This window comes from Clupea harengus, chromosome 3 (assembly GCF_900700415.2).
Source record: "Clupea harengus chromosome 3, Ch_v2.0.2, whole genome shotgun sequence".
In the NCBI taxonomy this organism is placed as follows: domain Eukaryota; kingdom Metazoa; phylum Chordata; class Actinopteri; order Clupeiformes; family Clupeidae; genus Clupea; species Clupea harengus.
The window spans coordinates 9,465,557-9,484,950 of NC_045154.1; the positions used below are offsets into that span (position 1 = coordinate 9,465,557).

General features: G+C 44.8%; 1 protein-coding gene across 2 annotated transcripts; it reads right to left on the bottom strand.

Annotated features, from left to right (window-relative positions):
* Positions 1–214: 214 nt before the first annotated feature.
* On the bottom strand, positions 215–19,261 carry kcnc1b (potassium voltage-gated channel, Shaw-related subfamily, member 1b). Of its 2 annotated transcripts, XM_031564496.1 has the most exons (5): positions 17,282–19,261; positions 8,431–9,364; positions 8,265–8,297; positions 6,458–6,634; positions 215–2,156 (listed from the first exon to the last, which is right to left on the bottom strand). In XM_031564496.1, exons 1-5 carry the CDS (start codon positions 17,843–17,845, stop codon positions 2,047–2,049), a joined length of 1,818 nt encoding a protein of 605 aa, XP_031420356.1. In that variant the 5' UTR covers positions 17,846–19,261; the 3' UTR covers positions 215–2,046. The 2 variants fall into 2 exon arrangements, with proteins under 2 accessions (XP_031420356.1, XP_031420357.1); XM_031564497.2 differs by lacking the exon at positions 8,265–8,297 and having other exon boundaries at positions 17,282–19,260.
* Between the last annotated feature and the right edge of the window lie 133 nt (positions 19,262–19,394).

Genomic DNA, 19,394 nt, shown 5'->3' on the forward strand with positions numbered 1-19,394 from the left:
CTCTTTCATACCATTATAAAATACCATTGTGTAGTAAGTAAGGTGTAGTGATTTATCTTGATCTGCTTGTTCAGGTAACTCTGCCAATCAGTTCAATTTTGAGCAATTTGTTGACATGATATCCGACATAGTGCTACAAGTTCGCAGTGTTGTGTGTGTTTGTGTCTGAAGTGGTTTTCAAGTGTGGTAGTATAATTACCCATACTCAGAGATGTGTTTTTAGCATTTTTTATTAGTGTTTCTCATTGTTTATTTTTATTCATTATTCTCAGAAAAGAGACACAAAATATTGCCCAAACAACTCAGCAAGTCAACTGAAACTACCAATGGAACAACACCATGGTTAGATACCAACACATTTGGCTGTTCAAGAAACACACATCGATGACCTGTGGGAAAGTATTCACAGTAGATATTGCCGTTTCTGAAGTTGTGTTTTTTTTATCATTATTATTTTGGCGTCGGTACCTTTGAAGATCTGAACTGATGTTGAGTATTTCCCTTCAGGCCTGAGTTGACCCGTGGGAAGGCACGATCCTCGTCTGTTTGTGCTGTTAAGGTTCCTGTTCAGTTTTTCCCTCTGAATCCCCATGGTGACATCCTGGAGATGTTTTTGGCAGTGTGTTTGCAGTGGTTGTTATCTCAGTGCTGGTCCCTAAAAGGTGTGTTTGTATGTCGGGGGGGGGGGGCACTTCTCATTTTAAAACAAGGACTACAAATGCCAGCGAGGTTTCAGTGATTATAAGACACAGTGTAGGTTCCTTTTGTCTTTCATGTTCTGCTTCCTATTTTGCATCCGCCCATATTGGTTGTGTGAGACACTAATGAGACGCAAGGACAGGGAAATTAACTTCAGACAAACCCTTAAAAAGGTGGCATCTAGCTTGACACTATTATTAAACTTATACTGGCCTATCACCCTAATCAAATTATCTTTGAAGGGTCCTACATATTAGATATATGAAGCTATTCTAAGATCAAAATCCTGTCTTAATTACTGAAGCATTGATGATTGGCTGGGTGAGAAGCTGCTGCTAGCCTTTGGATACGAAATGAGCAACATTATACAGTGACTGTTTACCGATGTTGGCAAAAGAAGTCATGAAGCATTATTGGCTTGCTGAGGCTCATGAGATTTGATACTTAACTTTGAAAGGTGTGATGTTGCTCTCCACAAATTAAATTGCTAGGTTGACTAAGATATTTTACCATATCTATGTTATATCTGTGACCATGCTAAACCATGCTAAAATGTTGTTGTCTAGTGATGCAGTCTAAAGTAGTTCTATATCTGTAATAAACACGTGTAGCTTTTTGGGAAGACAACTGAATGTTGTTGTTTTTTTTTAAATGTCTAACTCATATTGGAATGTAAAAGTTCACAGGTGCAAAAGGTGCAAAAAAAGGCATTAATGACGCATCTACTATGGCAGCTGCCATAACCTAAAATATTTAGGGTTTTGTTTCCCCATTTTCTTTTTCTAGATGAGGCTATGCCCTGGTCTAGTGCACATGGTCTGAGTGGGGTGTATGCTAGTGTTACATCTAGGGTGAGTCGTATTGGAGCAACATTTTAGCAACATTTAAACAGAAGCACACTGAAGAACAGAAACGTGTCCTAGTCCCTCTAACAGAAATCACAGTCTGGATACACCACATCAGAGCAAGAAATGGGAGTGGAACCAAACATATTTACAACACCGACACGCAAAAACACACACTTATACACACATTCCCACTCAGACACACACACACGCACGCACATACACACCTGATTACACATTCAGACCAAAACATAGGCACTTTACACAGTACAACAGCACAAAAACAAGCACTCCACTGTAACAGGGCTACTGTACGGCTAGACAACAATGTTTCATCTGCACTACGGCGGCTACATCTATGCTGAAATAGTCTCTGCCACACACCCAGGAGGAAGATGCTGATCTACTGTACACACACAAACACACACACACATTCTCACTCTCTCTCTTTCTCTCTCTATCTCTCTCACACACACACACACACACACTGTTAACAGCGTTCTCAGGTAGGTGATTTGGCTGTGGGGTTCATGCACATAGTGGTTGGCACACCATGACTCATGACACACACTGACTCTGCGGGCTGTCTGTTCCGGCGGCGCCGCTGCGATTCTAAAACACATAGAGGAGAGAACAGCAACAGCAACAAGGAGAAATTATATTAATACACAACCAACTCAAGGAACGAAGAACAAGAAGAATAAAGGCACTGATGAAGAACAGCAACAACAACAACTCCACCATCAAACCAACAAACAAACAAACAAACAGATAGATGCTCTCTGCCTAGGAAGAAGAGGGAACACAGACATATGCCCTCCCCAGCAACAGGTCCACGTGCAGGGTTCAGTTTGCCATGCGTTTAAGTGCAGTCCATGCAGAACAGGCAGTGTGACATACACATGCATGCACACACACACACACACACCCACACACACACATACTGAATACAGGGGTGGCAGGGTGACATGCAGCTCCCAGGTGGGTGTGAAGTAATTTAGGCTGTCAATCATGGTTGGCTTATGTGTGTGTGTGTGGTGTGTCATGCCGACTCTGTGTGAAGCAGGGCTTGCGGGTTGGCTCCTGCTTCCACACATCCGACCGGCTCTCAAGTCTAGAACCCTCTCTTTGACCTCCTCTTCTCTACTGTCTGTGATAAACCGTATGTGATGTGCACATTTAGGCCATTTAAACACATTTCCCAGCACATTCAGACAGCGCTCACAATGCAGACAACGCGTGTTGCTATGGAGATGGGCACAGGTCAAAGATAGGTTAAAGCTCATAGGTAGCTCAGTTGCTTGATAACACAGGTAGGGGGATAACGGTGTGTGTGTGTGTGTATGCATATTCTGGTAAATAAAAACAGAGGCTAAACACAGATTGAGTACAAAAATTTATTTCATGCATGATATTATTTACACAATTAGTTATTTGCATACTTTTCGCATACAAGTGCATGCGTTTACCTTTCCCCAAATTACCCCAAAGGTATTTATAATTTCTCAAGAGTTTTTTTCCCATGAAATATACTTCATGTAGAGATATATAAATGTTTATATATAGTGCTATATTAGCATATGTTATATTTGTCAATTTGATCTTTTAATGCTATTGTGTAATGAGTTATATTGTCAAAGTGATTTTCACAAATATCTACACTAAATTCCATGATATTCAAAGTCTGAAATGGAATTTAAGAAAAATAAATATTTAACTTTGCACAAAATGAAAATGTTTGTATTTTTTTGCTGTTAAGCTAACTTTATGCTTCAAAAATAAATTAATATCAATAACATGCTCAGGTAGAGTTTCATACTGATGGTAAAGTGCTTTACTGAATGACGTTTTGAAACAGAATAATGCCACGTGGCCACTTTGACCATTGCTACTACTGATAGGACCTCATGGGATAGACCCTCATGTACATTAGAAATTTGGGGAAAGGCAAATAAAATGACAGCAAATAAAACATTTGCATCACTACAGATGATGCCATATTTTTATATGCCTCAAATATGTATCAAGAAGCTTTGGATGGGAGGATAATTTTCTCTTACATTTAGTTTTTTTCTTTTACCAAAAGACTTACATTTTTTTTCTCAAGATAGTTCCCATGCAAGACATGCAAATGCAAATGGGTTTTTTAGTCATTTTAATGTGCATGATGCTTATAACACTAGCATTGTGAACAGCTACATTCTTCTTATTCAGTTGCTTATGAACTAAACTGGGTGTGACCACTGACGTGTATTCTCTAGTCTTCTCTAATGGAGACTAATAGCACAAGACGCAAAACCACCAGCTCAAAAACAAATGGCAACTGAAGTTCAGGTTTGCTTTTACATTAAAAGCAGGAAACAGTGGAGGAGGATAGGTCCTGAAAGAAAGGGAGGATGATGAGAGAGAGTGAGGAAAACAATGGTAAGAGGTAGAGAGATGGGAGAGGAGAGATAATGAGAGAAAGGGAGAGAGAGAGAGAGAGAGCTTGAGTTGACGGGTGATACTTGGAATGAACAGGCTCCTCACTGTGACTTCATGCCTGAGCGGCCATTTTGGTCCTGCATGTGAGTGAGTTTCTCTTCAGTGCTACAGGATGGATGAGAATGGAGGGGAAGTGGGGCGGCCATTCAGGTCCTGCTTGTCTGAGTTTCCCCTCAGTGCTACAGGATGGAGACTGTCCTTGGTGCTACAGAATGGATGAGAATGGAGGGGAAGTGGGGCGGCCATTCGGGTCCTGCTTGTCTTAGTTTCCCCTCAGTGCTACAGGCTGGAGACTGTCCTCGGTGCTACAGCATGGATGAGAATGGAGGGGAAGTGGGGCGGCCATTCGGGTCCTGCTGTTCTGAGTTTCGCCTTAGTGCTACAGGATGGATGGGATGGGGGAGTGGGAAGGCTGCATGAGACAGGGGGGACTGCAGGGGAGGGCGGAGACTGAGGAAACTCCCAGCGAGCCGGAGGCCATGCCGGACATGCTGCTATGGCTCCAGGGCTTTTCACAACCTTCACACGAGGAGAGAGAGAGGGCGTTCAGTACACCAGACCAAAGCATCCTCCGCTACCTGTGTGTGTCTGAAAGGTATGAGAGTGGTTGGAAGTGTTTGTGCGTGTGTCTGTGACAGGAGAGAGAGAGAGAGAATGAGAGAGAGCCCGTGTGATATTGTGTGGATGTATTTCAAGTCCTGATCTGATGTCTCAGCTGAGCGTGTGAGTAGCATGTAGCATAGTCCGTCATGCACGCTATGCACTAGACTGCCTACAGCATGCATAAGGAGGTTGGTAGGTGGTGGTGGTGTTTCAGTGGCATTCCAAGGTTAGCACAGCTCTAGGAGACACACAAGGACAAAGCCAGCATTTAGGCCGCCTCGCTACTCTCACGGATCAGCCCCTGGAGATCTCCCTGCTGTTCTCTGCTGCTCAACTAAATATTTAATTGTGAAGGGCACTATTCTGTACCCATGTAGGATGGGTATTTACTATCTGATGTGGCTCATCCCTATTGTTTATATACCTTGTGTTCCTGGTCAGGGACGTGCACAGGAATTTTGAAGGGCCAATGCTCTGCCCTGGAAAAAAGGGGCAACACGTTCATTTTTGTAACCGCCGCCGCCACGCCCCCTCCCCCTGGACGCATATTCTGCCTATATCACTTGAAACTCTGAAATTGTCAGGGTCGATCACTAACCGCCGCCGCCACGCCCCCCGCCCCCTGGACGCATATTCTGCCTATATCACTTGAAACTCTGAAATTGTCAGGGTCGATTCCAACCGCCGCCACGCCCCCTCCCCCTGGACGCATATTCTGCCTATATCACTTGAAACTCTGAAATTGTCAGGGTCGATCACTAACCGCCGCCGCCACGCCCCCTCCCCCTGCGCGCATATTTCACGATTATTTTATCTAGGCCTACATGAAGTTCTGCAGCCGTAATACTATTTAAAAAATATATATATTTCCTGCGGAGGGGCAACTTCAGTCGAGGAGGGCAAGCGTGCAGTTGCCCGAGCAACCTTAGCCCCCTCCTGTGCACGTCCCTGTTCCTGGTTCATTTGATTCAACTGTGCTTTGCTTCCTGTGTAGTACCATGTGCATTTGATGCTTTGGGTTGTCTTCCTTATGCTGCCCTTTCTGTCTGATTTCTTTCCTTATGATTGCCTAGTGTTGACCTCTAAGAAGTGTCCAACGCGACTGGCTGAGTCCTTAGTCATGTGACCACATGCCTCATGTCCCATGCTGCATTAGTGCGGTACATCACCACTGCCGTGTACCTGAGTTATTGTATGTCAGCATGCACCAAGTATGCTAAAGGCAGGCAAACGCACCAGAGCTCCCAAATAATCAACACACACAAATCCATCATATCAGCATTTTTACACCAATACATTATTTCACAGAGAAAGTGGCTCTTGCAAGAAAAGGACGTAGCCCTGCACCACTGACTATTTTCATGAAAAAATGTAAAGGAAGTACAGAATTATGCCTGGAAGTGACAATGTGTATTTCTTTTCCTTATCTGTATATTTTGTGTGTGTTTGTTGTGTGTGAGTGTGTGTGTGTGTGTGTGTGTGTGTGTGTGTGTGTGTGTGTGTGTGTGTGTGTGTGTTTGCTGTGTGCGCGCACACGAGTGTTGTGCCATGACAAATCACCTTGATAGAGGTCATGTTAACTGCATCTCTGTGGCTACGCATGGCTGAGTGGAGATGCATGACAATTAAGTTGTGATGTGAATACTAAAACCCTCATGTTTGTCCTGCCTGTAAAACGGAGCTAGCCAATAGCCAGGGAGACTGTAGTATCACTGTGCTAGGTGTAAAGAGTAAGTAGAAGCAAAACATTGACAGCTGATTGCGTGTCTTCTATTGTACATGGTCCATACTCTGATGTTGCTCGACAGCGATTGGCTGATACCTACCTTTCCTGACTCTTCCGCCTGTGTGATTGGCTCGTTCTCCAGAGGTCAGCAGGAAGCAAGGCCGCTCAGCCCTCTCCACCGGGCTGAAAGCCTCCTCTGGGGAAACCGCTTGGTCGATGTGAGGACAGTCCTCGTTGGCTAAAGCTGCTTTGGACGCCTCGCCGTTCACTTTAAAATCTTAAAAAACACAGAGAGCCAAGACAATGTAAATGTTCTGCCGTCTGCTACAAGAGAGGTGGCTTTTGCATTTCATTCCAAACGCTTACAGTATCTCCCCACAGCACAGGGCTGCTATGCAAGGCACTTTCCCCTACCACTGGGAGCAGTTGGCTTTTTAGTCTCTTGTCCAAGGACACGTTGACATCATCATCATCATTATCATTATTTATTCAGGGAGAATTGACTGAGCACAGGGCTCTTTTGCAGCAAAGCCCTGCTTTCAAGACATGCAGTCAGGAGGGGCCAGTGTCCAACCAGGAAGCCTTCTGCTCCCTGATGACTGTTCTACCTCCTGGGCCTCAATCCACTGTCACACCACTGTGAGGCCATTGGGTATTCAGTGGCAGATTTGTTTAATTTATTTAACCATATCATCCATAGTGCATTGAGAAGTTCACTCAGAGAAGGTGATATTAATGTTTTTAATGTGAGGGATCATGACTATTTGACTACTTATATTATAATTATATTTTTAGTTGTATGATTGAGTTAATTTACCCGCAAACCCAACTTGTAATAATACAATTCCAGCTATACACAGTTCATCTTCGGTGCACATGAGCTGAAGAATTGCTGACGTTAGGTGTCAGTATCAGCATTAAGTGTGTCTGGCTTCCTATGATGTGTACACAATAAAACACATACAGCACAACAGCCAGCTCTGCCAGCCATGGTTGAGCATCAGTCAAGCAAGCAGAGGTCTGTGTCCTATACAAATAAATGTCCATGGTGACAGAGTTAGTGGATATGAGAAGAAATTCACAGATACACTTAATTTATCACAGATTACCATTTACAAATCCATGTGAATTTCAGTCACACATATACTATAACAAAGATTGTATGACTGTAAAAGTATAAGACTATGACGTTGGGAAATGAATGCAGACAATGCAAATGTAGTTACAGAGATAAGAGATCAGAGGTGCAGTATGTGGTGCAGTATGTTTCAATTCACATTAGGGATGTGCATCTTCTTCACTGAGGCGGATGTGATACACATCTCAATGCATTGCCAACGATCCGATTCATTAAAGATATATGAAGCAACTACTAATGTGATACGATTCACACCACGTGTATGCTAATCTCCCCACCTGGCTGGCTGCAAGCACAGCAATTTGATTGTTTTGGCGCAATATAAATAAAATGGAATTTAATTGAGTGGTTAGTTCCCTGTGTTAGTAAGCGCGTCAGTGCACCGTCACAGCCTTTGTTATCTCAAAATTAGACCTGTCTGCCATTTTTCCTGCTCAGTATCAGTTTTTCCTGTCTGAACATTGTGTGTTGCATCATAAATGGTTTGAGGCCAAAGAAACACCTGTGTCTTGTTCCAGCTCGACATTGCAATATCAACAAATAATTTCCAATGGTTATGGTTTGGACAATTTATTTCAAGATATAGAAATAGATAAAGATACTGGATACTGGATGTCTATTCATAAACTGAAGAATCTTCTGCACTGTCCAAAAAAATCAATTGAGAAAGATATAGCTGCTATGTCTACTGCTTTTAATCCAAAAGGTCAGATCTGCTTTGTGCAATTTCAGTTGTGATTTGAGACACAGGATTTTGAGTGCTCCATACCTGTCTTATTCTTGTGATCCACAGAGAGGCTGGCTGTTGATGGAGACAGACAGTGAGATGAGACATGATGGAGGTCAAACTGAGAGGAGAACACACACTGCACACACACCACACATGAAACACAATACACAGAGTACACACGGGAAGGTGTGTGATGTGCTCCTACCTTGGTATCGTATCTCTGAGAGCTCTTCCTGGGCCAGGGGGCACGGGTCGCTGTGGTTACTGTGACGAGGTGAGTTGATGACAGACTTACAGTAGTTGGGGGATCCGAGGACGGGAGCGCGCGGGATGTATCGGTTCTTTTTCTTTGGTAGCTTCTGCTTGGCCATGGCCAGAGAGTAGTACATGCCAAAGTTGTTGACGATAACGGGCACGGGCATGGCAATGGTGAGCACGCCAGAGAGGGCGCAGAACGCGCCCACAATCATGCCTGTCGTCGTCTGTGGGTACATGTCGCCGTAGCCGAGAGTCGTCATGGTGACCACTGCCCACCAGAAGCCAATGGGGATGTTCTTGAAATGGGTGTGATCGGAGGCGCGCGGGTCGTTGGGGTTGGCGCCGACACGCTCGGCATAGTAGATCATGGTGGCGAAGATGAGGACGCCCAGGGCGAGGAAGATGATGAGCAGGATGAACTCGTTGGCGCTGGCGCGCAGCGTGTGGCCCAGTACACGTAGCCCCACAAAGTGGCGCGTCAGTTTGAAGATCCGCAGGATGCGCACGAAGCGCACCACTCGCAGGAAGCCCAGCACGTCCTTGGCCGCCTTGGACGAGAGCCCGCTCAGGCCCACCTCCAGGTAGAAGGGCAGGATGGCCACGAAGTCGATGATGTTCAGCGTGTTGCAAATGAACTTGACCTTGTCCGGACATGATAATATGCGCACAAAAAACTCAAAGGTGAACCAGATCACGCACAAACCCTCCACGTAGGTCAGCTCCACCCTGGTCTCCGTCTCCTGGTAGAAGTGCACCACTGTGTCGTTGCCCACCACCTCCACCACGGTACTGTTGCTGATGGGGTTGAAGGCTTCATGGGTCTCCAGGCAGAAGGTGGTGATGGACAACAGGATGAAGAAGAGGGATGCAAAAGCCGTCCACTAAGGTGGTGAGAGAGAGGGGAGAAGAAGAGAAGTAGTGAAGTAGTGGGGAGAGAGAGAGAGAGAAAGAGAAAGGGGTAGAGAGGGGTATTGGAGTGAAAGGAGAGATACGAACAAGACAAAGAAAGATATGAAAAAAGACAGAGAACATTGGAGTGAAGGACCAAAAAGAGTGGAAAAAAAGAGATTGCCATGGCAGAGAGTATGAGAGAAAGAAAGATGATAGGGTGAAGAGATGGGGAGAGAAGGAAAGCAAAAAGAAAGAAAGTAGAGTGTGAGAGAAAGATAGAGGTGAGAATTGGAAGTGAAAGATACACAAGTCAAACAGACAGGGAAGGGGGGATAACAGAAGAGAGAGAGAGAGACAAAACAGTGAGCAGGTATCTGTTTCAGTGGAAAGTTATAAGTGGAGTCACTTAAGAGACACCTTTGTTCAAAGTGACTCACGGTGCTGCGGAAGCATGCTGTTATTTATGCCTGTCCTCATGGGGTGGGGTTTGAACTCCATAACCTTGGCTTTATTCTTCCCCAAATGAATATCAGTACATTGTGTTTTGTTGTGTGTGTGTGTGTGTGTGTGTGTGCGTGTGTGTGTGTGTGTGTGTGTGCATGTGTGTGTGTGTGTGCGTGTGTGCGTGTGTGTGTATTTCAGAGACAGTACACATTCACATTGAGAAGGTACCCATTCCTGGATCCTTATACAAATAATATATTCCTGATACAGACAAACATATGTGTTGCATTCATTATGATTTCTTTCTAGTCAGCTTGTCTTTGGCAACTTTTTCATAATTTAGTGCTGTACACAGGCTTCAGAACACTTCAGACATAACGGTTTATGGCAGATAAGCCAAATGTGAACCCAAGTGGATATGTAGAGAACACTGCTTGAAGACTTTGGGACGCTGTGTGAAGTTCTTTCAGCTCCAGTATTAGAAATGAAATCCTGTGTGTCTGACGCTGTCGCTGTCTATGCCAAGTTGGACCCAGATTAATTCTCTTTTCCTCATCACAACTGCACTGCACTCATGAGCTTCACTGTATCACACCCGAGAGTGGAGTTAGAGCACCTGCTCACAAGTGTTTATGAATCAGCAACACATCTATAACCTGATGCAATGCAACATGAGGTGAAGAGTGGCAATGTGCCAGCAGCCTCGCCCCCCCACACACACAAACGTCTGGCTCAGCACAATTAGCCTCTGCGTCTTTGTGTCTGTCTCCATGTCCGTGTGCGTGTCTGTCTCGCTGCCCTGTCTCAGATGCTTGTGTCTTCTTTCCTGCTCTGGAGGGAAAAAGTGCCCAGTCAACAGGAGTGGATCACCCAAGCTCCACTCATCCACTGCAGTCTCCCAAGGTCACGGCACATGTTCAATGACAGTGTAGGATGACGACAAGGAGCTGAGAGAGTGTTCATGTGTGTGGGTGTGGGTGTGTGTGTGTGTGTGCTGGACTGATTATGTGTGAGTGTGTGCGTTTGTGAGAAGAGAGAGAGTGCTGGGGTCTAAATATAGCTGTGCATCCCCAGTAAGATGGACAACCATCATCAAGGTCACACTATTTAGAGGGCTGAATGTCTTCAGTCGTTAAAAAAGAAAGCTTGAACACACACACACACACACACACACACACACACACACACACACACACACACACACACACACACACACACACACACACAAACACACCCACATAGGGTACAAGCAAAGAAAACTCACACAAACACACAAAAGCACACATCAGTCATTATAATGTATTTATATTTGAGGTGGGACAGTGTTATGTCATGTTGCTTCCGATGCTGTTGTTGGCGCTGTCGAGCACATTCATCTGCCTGTCATCGGGGGCTAAGTACCCCATCTGATCTGATCGATCCTGCAGAGGGTCATGTGACCCGCCAGCATGTGCACGAGTACTTGCACCCTCTGCTGACCTCCAGCCAATCAGAGGTCAGCATTTCATCATCTTTTCCCTCCAGCCTTTCCCAAACTGTTCTTTCTTTCTCCAGAGAGGCATTTCATCACCTGTTCTCCTCACCTTGAGTGTGGTGCTCACTCACAAACACACACACACACACACACACACGTTTGCATGTATGTATAAAGTGCACACACTTACTGTCCATACATACAAACCACTATACACATTCATATACGCCTGCAGATATTGACAAACAATACCACACTGACACGTACACACATACACACACATACACTTGAACAGACACACACACACACACACACACACACACACACACACTCACACACACACGCACTCAGACACAGACAGGAGTGCAGACTGGTGCCCTGGGCATCAGTACCAAAGAGACAGGGGATACCTGAACCGGCGGCTGCAGATGGCCACATTTCCAAGAACACAATGCGTCTCCTAAATGCCACCATCAGTACACACACACACACACACACACACACACACACACACACACACACACACACACACACACACACAGACACACACGCTCACATTGCGCTTTCTGTGAAGGCTTGCCTCCACACAAAGACACAAACACACTCACTAAAAATGCACGCTGCACCACACACACACATGGCCTCTGTCCCCTCATCTGGGGCTTGCCAATTTGGGCCAGGCAGCACTTAGCCATCCAAACAGAACCAGACGTCTGCGGCTTGAGAATGCCCAGGCAAACACACACACACACACACCCTTACACACACCAGACTAACACAGTAGCACTCCTCTCTCAAACATATCCTCATTCTGGGATAGGGCTGTCCATTTTCTCTGTTTTCTCTGTGTTGCTCTCTTATTAAAAAAAACACTTGCCTATTTGAAACATCTTTAGAAAGATAGAGCATAACTATTAAGGAACTAAGGAGTTCATGAGATGTGAACAAAAAGACAGAACCAACTGTGTGTTGTAGTATTGTCTTCCAGAGCAGATTCTGCATTGAGTGGATAAGAGAACTGTGAATGCATGGCTTTCTTGCATGCAAGGAGATACGAGAGGGTCAATGACACTAAAGTGGGCTGTAGAAAGGATTGGAGAACAATAAGGACACAGATGTCACAGTCTATGGATAAAACCAGGGAAAACATTGAATGAGAACATAGATAACAGGCAAGTAAGGGTACACCCATTTGCGAGTGCTTGTAGTTTCAGCTCTGTGGATACAGCTATTGTATGGAAGGAAGCCTAGGTAGAATGTTCTGGACTCATTCGAAAAAATGGCCCTTTTAAGCTATGTCTGTCATCTCTTCTCTCTCTAGTTAAATGTGTCATGAAGTGGAAGGCTTGGAGGCGAATTACGTCAAGAGCATTCTCTTATGTCAGATGACAAATGTCATGAATAGGGAAACTGTATTCAGTTACGCCCCAACACAAAGACTGAGGAGGGGGAAATTGAAGTGTAAATGAAGGGGTACAGTCTAGAGCCATTAAGATTCTTTGTTTTACCTCCATAGAAGAACCCATAAAGAATCAAAACCATCTGATTGAATGTTTTTTTTTTTTATCCTTTGCAGCATAATTTGCAGACTCCTTTTGGTCATCTTTCTGCCATTTTTCTATCTAAAAGTCTTTTTTCAAGGCTCAAGGAACTCAAGGAAATGTGTGTGCATGTACTGTATGTGTATATGTGTGTGTGTGTGTGTGTAGTTGTGTGCATTTATGTGTGTATGCATGCATGTGTTTATGTGTGTGTTTATGTGTGTTTATGTGTGTGTTTATGAGTGTGTGAGTGAGTGAGTGAGTGTGTGTGTGTGTGTGTGTGTGTGTGTGTGTGTATGTGTGTGTGTGTGTGTGTGTGTGTGTGTGTGTGTGTGTGTGTGTAGTTGTGTGCATTTATGTGTGTATATGTGTGTGTGTGTGCATGCATGCATGTGTTTATGTGAGTGTGTGAGTGAGTGAGTGTGTGTGTGTGTGTGTGTGCGTGTGTGTGTGTGTGTGTGTGTGTGTGTGTGTGTGTGTGTGTGTGTGTGTGTGTGTGTGTGCGTGCGCGCGCGCAAGGGTGTGTCATGGCACTGCTCTGTTGTTCCTGCCTCGGTAATTGCTGCTAATCTCACTGTCGAGGTCAGAGGGGTGGCGCTTGGGCTCTGAGCCAGTCTGTGTGTGCACAGCAAGCAACCAGAAGGGAAGGTTTTAATGTAACGCTCCTGCTTTCACCTCCTGAAACATATCTGCCATTGTTCCTTAGAATCACATCTGTCCATTTATCACTGTCCTTGTGTCTGTCAGACAGAGACAGCAGCAGAATTATTCTGTGATTTTAAAAGAAGCGTCATTGCGCTAATTCAGCAAAGTATCTAAAGGATGTTGTCGTTTAAATTTGGAAAAATTATGAAGCCACCTGGAGTATAAGCATTTGTTTCGATGAATTCAAGACAATAGTACTGATATTATATAATATTATAATAATAATATAATAATATAAAATCTGATCAAAGTAGCAGAATACTTGTAAAATGAAATGGCAAGGTGCCAGGAGTTAGGCATATAGTGAATGTGTGAAAGAGCATGGTGACAATGCCGCTGGTATTTTAGGCTGGTCAAGAGATATATTTAAACAAGGCAGAAGAGAAGAGTGTGGACAGAGGGAGCTGACGGCGGTCGTGTCACAATTGATGCGGGCCACACTGCACATGCTGAGAACAAACACAGTGTGATTTAGATCATTAACAAACTCTTCACTGAATACTGGATGTGTGAGAAAAAGGGGCTCTGAATGCTGGAAAGGATTCAAGAGAGATTAGAGAATGGCTCAATGATTGTTTGAGGTCAGGGACCAGGCCCTTATCCATCTCTGGGACTCTCTCATGTATCTATCTGGCTTATGAAGGAGAGCAATCTGCATCCAGTCTCACAACCCCTAGATAGGGGCAGGTTAGTGGCAAAACAGACCTCCCTGTATGGATTCTGTGTGGCAGGAAAAAAGCCCCACAGATACAGATACTGCATTTGCTTTATCAGCCAGAACTCAGGAGAGCTACAATGCAGAGAACAGATCGAGACCAAATGCAGTGCAGGATTCATCCAACTGGTTTGTCCTTGGCAACATGTATAAGACAGAATTTCACTAAAGGCCTGTGCCTTTAGTAAGGTCTCTCGTGGAAAACACTTTTTGTCTGAAAAGTCAGGTCAGCAGTGGGAAGACTTTCATTAACAAGTACCTTATTTCTGCATGGTGCACTAAATTTCACACCTCGTCTCACCAGCTATGCCAGAGCTAGCATGGGATGAAGGGTGTGAATTGTAATCACTATCCTCAGAGCACACCTCATTTTCACAGTACCTAAAAAAAGCTACATGCATACAATATGTGCAACACGCCAACTGCCATGCATGTCCTCTGTTCACGAGCAGCTGACCTTGAAACAAGAACTATCCCCAAAGACCAGCTCACATGGCAACACACGAATCCTGTGGTGGCTGGTCTGTTGGCCACATGGGGACTGGAGGACTATTTGTAGGACTTGGAATAAACCAAGGGAGGTGTCTTTAACAGAGAGGGATTTTCTTCAGCTAACAGCACAATGCCCTTAGCTCAGGTGGCTATTGTACACATGGCTGGACTGCCATCATCTGCTGTGCCTAATGAAGGGGAACAGATGGAACTGACCACAATGAAGCACAGAGCAGCCTCTTGACATGGGACATGGAGGGTCCTTAAGGTTCTCCTCTTCAGCATTAGAGTAACAGAGAGACCGGAGAACCGGAGAACACTGGAGAACCCTCAGTATCACCATCCTTTCCTTTAACAAGCTCCTATCTGTCCCTGACTCTGAAAGATGTCCACACTATAGCTTGGTTCAGTGTGAAAGTCAGTGTTGTTTGTTTTGTTTCTTGGCACCTGTTAACATGTCTGTAGGACCTACTGGTTTCCTTGCCTGCACTGAACTAATACCCTCTGCCTATTGGAATCACATTGAAACGGTGTCTCTTGTCGATCAATCAATTTGCATGTAAAACAAACTCATGGTGAATGAAAATGCAGTGCGGGTGAGTTTCTGTTTCGATGGTGTCACTTCTCAACATAATAATCCATGTGAAACAAGTCATGCTGATTTTCTCATGAAGGATTTTTGACAATGGTGTAGAAGATGGCATTGAAATGGAATATCATTTTATAATAGCCATTTTTCTGTTCAGGAGCCGTATAAGGCACCAGGGCTGAGCATCCACCTCACATGCATTTGAGTTTGATTTCTAGGATTACATTATTTGTCCTGGTAACTGCCTAGCTCTCGAAACCTCCTTACTAATTTGGGGGTGTTGGTCGTATTAGCCTGTATTAGATGAAAGGGTTAGAGACTCAGAGAGACTGGCGGCGCCATGGGTGAACTCGACTCCAGAGGGATCCCTCTCCTCCTGGAGACCGTGTCAGTATAAGGAGCTGTTCCACCGCTTATGGATGCATCCACCGTGGATACAGTGTGTAATTGAGTAAAGAGTTTAAATTTAATTAAAGAAATCTAATTAAAGAATGTTACGATGGGACAGCTTTTGCAGAACACTTTCAATAGCACTTTCATGCATGCCTTTTCCAACAAACAATGAGGAGATAAACCCATACCAAATCACAGGTATCATATTCCACAAGCATGATCATACATCAGGTCTACTGTATTTTTTTTTTTTTAAATGTGAGCAATCGATTATCACTTCTGGAGGCAGCTCTTTGAGATGTCCTGATGCATCATAATTGTTTGTTGTAGAATTATGATTTGCAGCTCAACTCTCAGTAATAATACTCAGAAATGCTTACCAAACCGTGGTGAGAGCATTGCCTCACCTCATAAGTCTTATCACTACATAACAGTATACAATAGTTATATCACTGCATAACACTATACAGTATCAAGGAATGGTTGTAACTAAAATCAGTCATGACTGATATAGCCCATATGTAGGTGTCATGGAACTCTGTGAAGCACCATCACATATCAAGGTCAAGGTGAAGGGACAGATTACTCCACTATAAACTGTCCTACACGTCAGTCAACTCAGAATGCTCCTCTGTTTAAACTATGATTGTGCTGCTCCACGGCAAGAGAAACAGACCTGAATAAGCAGCAGAAGCATCACAGTAAATAACAGACGGGGAACTTCAAATTGGCACCTCTTTGGGGCTTGGAGGGCTGCCATCAGATTTTGCCTTTCAGTGACCAGGGGCTGCATCTGAGGAGGCACTGACCTATATTGACTTGACAGCCAGCACCCAGTAGGGTGGGGAGGTGGGGTGAGAAAATAAACGGTCAGTTTTTAGGGCTGTAGATGGAGAAGGATCCTAGGTCCTCACGAGGGACAGAGAACACAAATTGACCTGACAGTGATTTCAGGTTCAAGGGGGAGACCACTTGGTACAAGGAAGAGTAAAAAAAAATCCTTATGCACAAATGTTTTGTTTAAAAAAAGAATGGGGTGGAATACCAAATTGTAATCACACAAATCATCTTTAGTGTCAGAGAGCAACAGCTGCTTTATCATATTGTAAATGGTTTCCCTCTAAATAAAAGTCGCAAGTGAAACAGAGACCACCGTGTACCATTATGCATTGCGCAATCCTGTCGATAGTCTGTAATCAGGTGTGCAGTCCAACGTGAAATTGTCTTAGAAAACCTTTCAAGGTCATTGGAAACAGGCAGTGGGGTGACTTCAAATGAGCTTGGTAACTGAGGATTATTTGTGTTGAGCTTTCTTAGATCTGGGATCGGCGCGTTTGTAATAAATATGTTTTGACATCGTGTGACTATGCTGTCCTCTCGCTTGTATATTATGTACAATCTATGAATCTGACATTTACGACCAATGTGTGTATCATGTAGTGTGTCTCCGCTGGCAGTTGATGAAATAGCCTACCACTGATCCTCAATAACAAGTGAAACTGACACCAGACCAGACGCGTCCATTCATTATTGAAGAATAATGGCTCAACTCACCCTTGCATATTTAGATGAGTATGGGTCCTCAAAGAGTGCCCAGAGATGCTTCTGCCAGCGGCTCCAGCGACCGGGTCTGTTGGGTGAGTCCCCCTGAGCAAGCCTCCGGGTCATTTCAACACCCTCGTCGCCCTCAGCCACCTCCGCCACAGTATCATCCTCAGGTTCTCTGTTGCCTGAGTCGTGGCCGGCGCCACCGAAGCTTTCCAGCGCCTCTTCGGCCTCCCGATGCTGGCGGTAGGTCATCCAGCAACATGGCTCTACGTCGGTCTCATCAATGCCCCAGAAAGCCAATTCTTCCTCGTAAAGCGGTCCGCACACGTCCGCCGGGCAGTGCAGCTTCCCGGTCCGGTAGTAGTTGAGGATGTGCGCGAAAACGCCCGGGTGGCGGTCGAAGAAAAACTCTCCAATCTGGGCGTCATAGTCGAAGTTCTCGTTCGCATCCGGCTCCGCTAGCCAGGCAAGGCGCGTGCCGGGAAGCGTGCGTAGGGTCCCGCGGTAGGTCTGGTGTTTGATCCCTCCCACGTTTATCACTATGCGATCCTTCTCGTCACTATGGCCCATCGCGTCCCTTAGGCATGTCTCGAGTCCGCTCCGACCATCTCAACACTATCAGGAGGCTACACACACAGCTGGGCAACCTGTGCAACACATGTGCATAGATAAAATAGTAACCAGCCTTCCACTGGAACTGGATGTCTTCAAGCTATCAAAACGTTGAATGGAAAAATAGAAAAATCCCTTGGTATAAAAAAATAATATTATTTTTTAATATATTCAATGCGAGCAGATGCTCCTTTTGTTTCAAAAAGCTTATCTTTGTAAGATGCAAGATTTGTTTATTTCCCAAGCAGTCCAAGAGAGACAGAAGCCCAGAGACAAAGACCCAAAAGGCAGCCGACGGTTTTCTTGAAAGAACACCTCAAAACGCTAAATAATCTCTATTATAAAAGCACACATGTGTTTTCGTTGTGAAATTAATCCACGGTTGTGACACCCCGTGTCGTTTTCTGGGGAGTCATTCTCGGTGAGGTGTCATTCAGTGCAAGGTGACTGTAGTGGTGCTGAACGGACAGCGCCAGTTCCCCGAAGAGTCATAACCAAACCAAGTCACCTTCCTGTATTGTCAAACGGCTCTCCCTCCGTCTACCTCTCTCTGCCTTCAAATATAAGAATGTCTGTGTTTATAAACACACAAGCAGCCACTGGTAGCTCCTTACCGTCGACTCCGTGACAGCTAATTCCCACACCTCTTTATAGGCTTCGCTGGATCATTTGTGACTCCTCTCAGCAGACGGAGATGGATGCCTCTTTTGATGGCCAAAAACAAAGCGATGCGTTTGTCACGTTAAATCCTATTGCCTGAGATGACCAAAGCGTGGCGGTTGTTTTCTGCTCCCAAATATCACTTGCATCAAACGCAGCAGCAACAGGGTGGGTCTCCGAAAAATATTCTGTCACTGTCACCAAAAGGAATATACATTTTGTTATTGCCTTCAGATGACAGGTAGCACGAACATCGTTTGAAGGGCTGTTGCTCGCGGCTCATTCAGACGGTGTGGAGGCAAACTGGGTTTGAACGACTCCTCTTCATAAGGACTGGTGTCTACGTGCGGCGCACGCTCCCACGGCGCATCTGTACTGGTCCCCACGACCCGGACCTCTGGAGCCTCGCGCTGCCCTCAAAGCTCAGGTTCAGAGGCTCCTTGGTGCTGTTATGGGATCCGGATATTTCAGATTATTTATCTGTTACCCACCCCCTCCAGACTGCGACTGAAAGGTCAATGTGTCCATATAAATACCAGACCGGTTTTGTTATGAGAAATGTCGTCATCTTTTCTATTTTACAACACTCGATAGGACAAACATGCAGAACACAGAATAACAAAACAACAAAAATAAATCGATATTGTTATTCAATCAAGTTTGCCAAAAGTAAATTGGACACTTTTTGTGAACGGGATTAGCCATAACAGCGAAGCTGCCAACAGAGAGCGCTCTTGACCACCAAGTACTCCTTCTTTGAGTTTGAAGGTACATGTTGAGCGTCAATCGGGTGCATGGAACATCTTTTTACAATTTTACTTGATATATTGTTTGATTCTATTTTTGA

Coding starts and splice junctions, on each gene's coding strand:
- kcnc1b (XM_031564496.1), bottom strand. CDS start 17,845: ATGGGCCATAGTGACGAGAAGGATCGCATAGTGATAAACGTGGGAGGG. Junction 6,635..8,264: donor GGATCACAAGAATAAGACAG/GTATGGAGCACT, acceptor GTGTTTTTTAAG/ATTTTAAAGTGAACGGCGAG. Junction 2,157..6,457: donor AGGCGGAAGAGTCAGGAAAG/GTAGGTATCAGC, acceptor TATGTGTTTTAG/AATCGCAGCGGCGCCGCCGG.